Source organism: Quercus suber, unplaced genomic scaffold, assembly GCF_002906115.3.
Source record: "Quercus suber isolate HL8 unplaced genomic scaffold, Cork oak 2.0 scaffold_355, whole genome shotgun sequence".
Lineage (NCBI taxonomy): Eukaryota > Viridiplantae > Streptophyta > Magnoliopsida > Fagales > Fagaceae > Quercus > Quercus suber.
In genome coordinates this window covers 96810-105110 of record NW_027069807.1, presented here as the reverse complement: position 1 = coordinate 105110, position 8301 = coordinate 96810, and the positions used below count along the sequence as shown (strand labels likewise).

Below are 8301 nucleotides of genomic sequence, written 5' to 3'. Positions count from 1 at the left end.
CCAAATATTGGACCCTAGTCCCTATATATTCAGGCACCGAACAATCAAAATACCAAACTAATACGAAAATGATGTTATTAAGCAATTTAGCCCTTTGTACTTAGTGTGCTTATTTATTATTATTATTCTTTAATCAATAAATTGTCTTATGAATTGTTAAAACTCAGGGATGACTAAAATGTTTTAGCTATGTTTAAAGGATGTTATGTGATGCTTAATATCTTTACCATTAGTAAATGAACACTCAAACTAATTAGAAAAGTATCTTTACCAATGGTAAACTAATTATTATTTCAATAAGGGTTTAAGTTAGTTCAACTGGTAACATTTTTTGTCATTGAAAAGGAGATTTGGAGTTTGATTCTTTCCTAAACAAAAAAACTAATTAGTATCTTTGTCTGATGATAAAACAAAATTATTAGGAGCAAACACCATAAATTGAAATTATTTCTAAAAAAATGAAAATAAAAAGGAACCTACTTCATTGATTCTTCAAAACTTTATAACCCATTTTGGGATAGAATGAGGCCTTAGGCTAGTAATAAGATAAATTACACGTTAGGTATCAAATCACACTCGAAAAATCCTCTTATTATTGGTGGTGACTCTATTCATCCCTCCAGGGACGGAATCAGAATTTGAACTTAGGGGGGGCCAAAGCATGAACAAAAAAAATTTCATGTGACATGGTTTATTAAAAAAAAAAAAAAATCATGGTAGACAAAAAATTACACTTTAGTACCTAAATATTTAAGTCAAGAAGGATATAACATAAACCAAAAAAGTTGAAAGTTAAAACATGATATTCTAACGTTTTTCGAAGAAGAAGAAAAAAAGAAGAAGAGGACTTCAGATCTCTAAATTTTGGGTAATTAGAATTAATATGTTGATTTTATCATGTTGACCAACTCACCAATATAATAATCTCATACTTTTGGATGCAACTGAAAATCACATTAATGAAGTTTTTCAAAACTTTGTTTAAAGATTTAAAAAAAAAAAATTAGGATATCAATATTAAGAGTTGACAATGCTATGTCATCAATATTGGCTTCTAAAATAATTTTGGTATTTTATCTTTTGAAAAAAATATAAATATTGTAATTCACTTTTCCATAGTTTATAAATCAAAAATCATATAAATTGTTGTAACCTCGTAAGGGAAATTTTTTTTTTATGAGATTTTTTTTTGTTATGAATTAAAATATTGGGGAATTGGAGATTTTTTGTTTATCCTATATGCTATTTAAATTTGAAAAAAAAAATTGTTTTTTTGGAGGGGGGGGGGGGGGCCCTTAGTGGGTCCGTCACTGCATCCCTCCAAACTCAAGACTCACTAAGGGTCAACCTAGAATCAGATATCGATATTGGTGGTATCATTATTATTTTAGAAATTAAAAAAAAAAATACAAATAAGTGGATTAAATTTATAAAAAGTAAGCAGTATTCACAAATTTATAAGGTAAATAGAAAAAATTAAAGCATAAAAATATAAAATATATATTGTGGATCTGCTAATTGAAAGTCTAGAGTAGCGTCTTTCCTAGAAGACTACCAATTACCAAAGTTGTAATGTGTTAGATGAACCTGGCCTCCCTGTTCTGCATCCTTAAACTCCCACACAAGTTGGTCTGAACAAGTAGTCATGGGATATCTTAGCAAGAGAAGCTTGTTGTCTGTCTTTTGTTGCTTTTGTTTAAACTTTGGCGTTGCATTAGACACCATTATATCTTCTCAATCCCTCAAAGACCCTGATTTCATAATCTCCCGTGGGAGTTCTTTCAGAATGGGATTCTTCAGTCCTGTAAATTCTACCAACCGCTACCTTGGTATATGGTACAATAAGATTTCGGTAGTCACTTATTTCAGTGTCGTTTGGGTAGCTAACAGAGACAGACCCCTTAAGGATTCTTCTGGGGTTCTTACTATATATGAGGATGGAAATCTTGTGGTACTAAATGGACAGGCAGAGATTCTGTGGTCATCAAATGTTTCAAATTCTGTACCAAATTCAAGTGCCACTCTGTTGGATTCCGGCAACCTTGTCTTGCAACGCGACACAACAGGAGCAATAGTATGGGAGAGTTTTCAACATCCTTGTGATACACTCTTGCCAAGGATGAAACTTAGTAACAATTTAAGAACAAATCAGAAAATACAACTGACATCATGGAAGAGCCCTTCTGATCCATCCACTGGAAGATTCTCGGCAGGCATTAATCTACAAAACATTCCCCAAGGTTTCGTTTGGAAAGACGGTCATCCATATTGGCGGACTGGTCCATGGAATGGTCAGTTCTTTACTGGAGCACAGAGCTGGGTTCTAGATTATCATAGTGGATTCATTTTAGTATATGATAAAGAAGAGATAGTTTATGCAACCTTCGTTTATTTGAACGTATTAGGTTTGTCAAAACATTTGGTGGATTCACAAGGAAATTCAATGCAGATAAATTGGGATGATGAGAAGGAGGATTGGGAGGTTGTTGGGTTCGCTCCGGCAAATGAATGTGATGTTTATGGCACCTGTGGTGCATTTGGAAACTGTTATGCGCTGAGTTCACCAATCTGCAGTTGTTTGAAAGGGTTTGAGCCAAAGATTGTTGAGGAATGGAATAGAGGTAATTGGATGAGTGGATGTGTGAGGAGGATACCATTGCAGTGTGAAAGGGTGAACAATATTAGTGAAGGAGGAGGAAAAGCAGATGGGTTTTTGAAACTGGAGATGGTCAAAGTGCCAGACTTTGCAGAGTGGTCATATGGAAGTAAAGATGATTGTCGAAAGCAGTGCTTGGAGAACTGTTCTTGTGTAGCTTATGCATATGATACTGGCATTGGTTGTATGTCATGGAGTGGAAACCTAATTGACCTGCAAAAATTCTCCACTGGTGGAATTGACCTTCAGAAATTCTCGACTGGTGCGATGGATATATATATTCGTTTGTCTTATTTGGAATTTGGTAAGTACTTTTTTTTTTCTCTCCCAGTTTTGTGTACTCTTATGCTTATGATCATCCGTTAGACTAGAGAGAAACTTTAATTCTTATGGTGATAAGTTTTGGAACTGTGTTGATCTTCACTACTCCAACTCTTCTGACTTAACAACCACTTCCCCCCCCTCCTTCTCAATTTATATATATCATTTTCTGAGCCACACGTTGGTTAGATGTTTAGGTATTATAAATTGACAAAACATAAAATCTAGCAAGTTTCACGGCCTTTTTTTGCTAAATAGCATAATTTAAGGAAAAATTTAGGAGAAACACATTCAGACAAACTTATTTAGTTATGTAGCACTTTTTTAGAACTCAAATTTAACAAACTCGAGTTCCAAGCTATTGGAGGCCTAGTATCAAGGCCAGGTCACAAGTTCCACTCTCTGTTGTGCATGTGCAAATGTTGGGGGTGGGATTGTTGTGCAGAGGCCTAATGGGCCAATTCCAACATCCTATTAAGGCAGAGGTCAAGTCTCAATCAACTTGTTGGTGTTGGGTTGCCACATTTTAAGGGAATAAAGTTGCACTCTTACCATCAATTATAGCTTTTGGTGCAGTGGGTAAGTGCTTGATTCTAATATAAGTGAAACTCGAGTTTACCAAACTTGAATTTCAAGCATTTTGTGTTACTTAAGTTCGGAACTTGAGTTTGACAAACTTTAGTTCTAAAAGAGTGCTACATAACTAAATAAATTTGGCAAAAAAAAAAAAAAAAAATTTGGCCAGACGTGTTTCTACTAACACCACCCACCCCCCCCCCCCCCCCCCCGGCGTTTCTCTTTCCCATATATATATATATATATATATCTTTTCTGAGCAACACATTGGTTCAGATGTTTAGGTTTATAAATTGACAAAACATAAAATCAAGCAAGTTTCACGGCCTTTTTTTGTCAAATAGCATAATTAAGGAAATTTAGGAGAAACATTCGAGCAACTTATTAGTTATGTAGACTTTTTTGAACTCGAGTTTGGAGCTAGAGTTTGACAAACTTGAGTTTCAAACAGGGACGAACCAGGTGGGGGCCCAAGGGGATCCCTTGGGTCCAATTTTTTAATTTTTAATTTTTATAGTTATTATATATTTTATTTTTTATAGTTGGGTCCCCTTCTAAAACCTTAAGCCCTCTTTCTCCTCAATAAGTCTAACAAGTCTTACGCAAATAGCAACTATCCAATCCAAAAACTTAACAAAACAATAAAAACATTCACAATGGTGATTGTATTATAGCAAAAAAAAAAAAATATTTTACCACCAAAGAACCAAAAAATCATGTGTTATTGAAGAAATTTAAAACTAAATTTTTTGCAACTATAGTAAACTGATATAAATACCAGTTGACTGTAGTATTTATTAAAAATAAAATAAATATTTTATTAAATTATATCTCTTCCTTCAATTTAAAAAATAAAAAAAAAAATCAAATTCTCTCATTTATTTATTATTTTAATGATTTGTTTATATTATTTTAAAGAAGTGTTAAAAAAAATAAAACATTTGATATTGGGTGTATTGTAAAGTGAGGTGGTAAAATAGATAAAAGTAGATTTTTGAGGTGCTATAAGCTAAAAATTTTAGCACCATCACTATGAATGCTCTAACTTCAACCAAAAAGAAAAAACTCTTAGCCAGCCTAGTATAATTATTATATGTTTTTGTCTTTGTTGGTAAATGATTGCATCTTAATGGTTTTAGAAACAATGATTTTTTTTTTAATACTATATAGATGCCTATTTGGAGGTTTTTTTTTCTTTTTCTTTTTTTTTCTTTTTCTTTATACTCTAGCCCCCGCTAGTTTAAAATCTAGGCCTGTCCCTGGTTCCAAGTTGTTGGAGGCCTTGTATTAGAGGCAGGTCACGAGTTTCACTCCTTGCTGCACATGTGTAGGTGTTGGGGGTGGGACAATTGGCGGAGGCCTAGTGGGCCAATTCCAACATCCTACTAGAGGTAGAGGCCAAGNAATTTTTTACTAAAATTAGCTATTTGGCAAAATTAGCGCTAAGTTTCACACATTAGATTAGAACTAGTTGCAACTTCACCATCATGCCAATATTTTTTTAAAGACTCTACACATATATTTTTTTAATCTTTTATCTTTATAAATATATCATTTATATTTTTTTGGTGTGTTTGATTAATTATTTTTTAACATCCTACTAGAGGTAGAGGCCAAGTTGGGCCAAGTCTCAGTCAACCTATTGGCGCTAGGCTACCACCCTTTAAGGAAATAATTTTGTGCCCTTACCTTCAACTATGGCTTTTAGTGTAGTAGGTAAGCACTTGGTTCTAACACAAGTGAAACTCGAGTTTACCAAACTTGAATTCCAAGCATTATATGTTACTTAAGCTTGGAACTTGAGTTTGGTAAACTCAAGTTTCACTTGGAACTTGAGTTTGACAAATTCGAGTTCCAAAAAAGTGCTACATATAGCCAGATGTGTTTCTGCTAAATTTTTTTCTAAAATTATGCTATTTGGAAAAATTAGTCCAAGTTTCACACATTAGATTAAACTAGTTGCAACTTCACGCATCAATTGCTTCAAGTATTGTGTTTTTTTTTAAAAGACTTCTACACATATATATTTTTTTTTAATCTTTTTATCTTTATAAATATATCATTATATTATTTTTTGGTGTGTTTGATTAATATTTTTTTAAGGTGTTTCACATTCTTCTAACTTCTATTATAGTGTGTTATATTAGCCTAATATACAACTAAAATTTGTAATTTTTAAATTTATTATTCAAATTTCTCATCTCTTAAAGAATATGAAGATTATCATGATATTAAAACCCATCACAAAATTACAATGTTATCTTAACTAAAATTAAAATGAAACCAAAGGAATAAAAGATAGACTTTATAATAATTTTTTTTACTCAAACAATTGGTAGACACATTCAAATTCATAGCTATGTAGATTGTATTTTGATATAAACTCAAATTTCTATTTCAAAAAAAAAAAAAACTAAGTATTAACTTAAATCAAAATCCAACCAAAGCTATAAGAGGGAGAAAGAAGACTTATGGCTGGGAAATTTAGGAAAAAAAAAAAAACCCCACCAACCTAAATTAGAGCAATAAGAAAGAACAAAAATCCACCAAGAGAGAGAGTACTCACATTTTTTGGTTGAGAAAAATATAAATTGAATGGGGGAAATGATATCAAATTTATACAAAATAAGATGGAGAGAAGAAAAGTCAAAATATAAAAAAGAAAAAAATGATGAAGAAAGTGTAATAGTAAAGTAAAGAGTAGTAATGAGATAAAGAAGCAAAATGGGAGAGGAAAAGTTGGAAGAAATGTAACAATAACTGTGGACTAACAAGGAGAAGAAAATTTTTAGCTTTTGTTTTGTATTTTAAATAATAGGGAGAAGTAAAGTTTAAAAAGAGAAAGAAGATGTTGAGAAGAGGTGGATGATATGGCACAATGATAGAGTAGCAAAATTTATTGCATACATTAACATTTTTATATTTTTTGATATGATGTGACTCAACATAAGCTTAGTATTAGCTTTAACTTTTAGATATTATATAAATTTATTTTCAAAAACTTGACAAAATTAGTTGAAACTTTTTCTGATACACAGAAAACGAGAGAAATTTGAAAGTAATCTTCACAATTACAGTGATTATTGGAGCAATGGCCATTCCCAGCACCGCATACTTCTTTTGGAGATGGATGACCAAAAAAAGAGGTAATATGCCCTATCATTAACTACGGGAACTAGAAATTGCTAGATGCATAGCTTACTGTTAAAATTTTCCACAGCAAGGAAAAATAAAAGCAGGGAGAGTTTACCATCCAAAAACCTGAACAAAGTTAAACTCCACGAGTTGCCAACTTTTAGTTTGGTAGAATTGGCAACTGCAACAAACAACTTTCATGTAGCTAATATGCTTGGCCGAGGTGGCTATGGTACAGTTTATAAGGTAATGGTTGCTCTAGTAGCCTTCATTAGTTCCTCTTTAAATCATATAGATAAATACTTATATTCGTTGTTTCTTTTGCCAGGGAAAGTTGCATGATGGACAGGAAATAGCAGTGAAAAAACTGTCAACATCCTCTGGACAAGGGCTTGAAGAATTTATGAATGAGGTGTTTGTGATCTCTAAGCTGCAACATCGAAATCTTGTAAGACTTCTTGGCTGCTGCATTGAGGGAGAAGAGAAAATGTTGATCTATGAGTACATGTCAAACAAAAGTTTGGACGCAATTGTTTTTGGTTAGTACATTTAAATTCCCTTCCTTTTAGGCTCATCAATAGAATAACTCTGAAATCTAGAAATCTGGTTTCTATATACTCAATGTGTTGAATCCATGACCTCTATATACAAATTTACTCTTATCTCTTTGTTATTTCTTTTGGTCACTATTCATTTAGATCCACTCAACCAAAAACACCTTGATTGGAAAAAACGCTTCAACATTATTGAAGGAATTAGTAGAGGCCTGCTCTACCTTCATAGGGATTCTAGACTGAAGATTATTCATAGGGATCTAAAATTTTTGTCTTTCACACTTGTCATCTTTCAGGCATGGAAATTGTGGAACGATGACAACATAATGGCTTTCGTAGACCCAACAATATGGATCCTTGCTTTCAAATGAGATGTTGAGATGCATACATGTGGGACTGCTGTGTGTGCAAGAATTGGCAAGAGACAGGCAACTGTGTCGCTATAATTTCAATGCTAATAGTGAGATTCTGGATCTGCCCATCCAAAACAACCTGCATTCACCGTAAGGCAGATTGCTTCAAATGAAAAGCCTGCTCAACCGGCCAGATAAAGTCCTCCATTTGCAATATCACTATTACAAAAAGTTTATGCTAGATAGGAAGAAAGTGCTTGAGATAGCATTCCNACTGAAGATTATTCATAGGGATCTAAAGGCAAGTAATATCTTGTTAGATGAAGAGCTAAATCCAAAAATATCGGACTTTGGAATTGCCAGAATTTTTACAGGCAGTGAAAATCAAGCCAATACTAAAAAGGGTCATCGGGACATAGTAAGAGCTTTGTTGAAATTAAATTTTTAAATAATAACACCACTATTTGTGCTTTGTTTAGCATCTTTAAGGATGCAAACCGTACTCTCTTTTCAAAGTTCAGATATAACAAAGTTTGAATTCTACATATAACAATTCTATAGAATTTCAGAATTTATTATGAGTGTTCAAATATTCTGCACAAACAAAAAATTGAATATGATTTTAAAAATGGACAACGAAGACACAATGAAAGAGCACCATTAAAAGGTCATAATTGAAGAGTTAAAACTTTCAAAAAATGTCATA

The 8301-nt window shown here is 32.7% G+C and overlaps 1 protein-coding gene across 1 annotated transcript; it reads left to right on the top strand.

Moving 5' to 3' along the window:
• The first annotated feature begins 1524 nt into the window (after positions 1-1524).
• On the top strand, positions 1525-7595 carry LOC112037507 (G-type lectin S-receptor-like serine/threonine-protein kinase At1g11330). Its single transcript, XM_065760152.1, has 5 exons — positions 1525-2960; positions 6592-6699; positions 6774-6934; positions 7017-7227; positions 7539-7595. The coding sequence occupies exons 1-5, from the start codon at positions 1646-1648 to the stop codon at positions 7559-7561; spliced, it is 1818 nt and encodes a 605-aa protein (XP_065616224.1). The 5' UTR covers positions 1525-1645; the 3' UTR covers positions 7562-7595.
• The last annotated feature ends 706 nt before the right edge of the window (positions 7596-8301 follow it).

What these genes read in the sequence shown, in the direction of transcription:
- LOC112037507 (XM_065760152.1), top strand. Translation starts at nt 1,646, where the DNA reads ATGGGATATCTTAGCAAGAGAAGCTTGTTGTCTGTCTTTTGTTGCTTT. An exon ending in ATGGATGACCAAAAAAAGAG is followed by an intron (nt 6,700 to 6,773) that starts GTAATATGCCCT and finishes AATTTTCCACAG; the next exon opens with CAAGGAAAAATAAAAGCAGG. An exon ending in TTTGGACGCAATTGTTTTTG is followed by an intron (nt 7,228 to 7,538) that starts GTTAGTACATTT and finishes GTCATCTTTCAG; the next exon opens with GCATGGAAATTGTGGAACGA.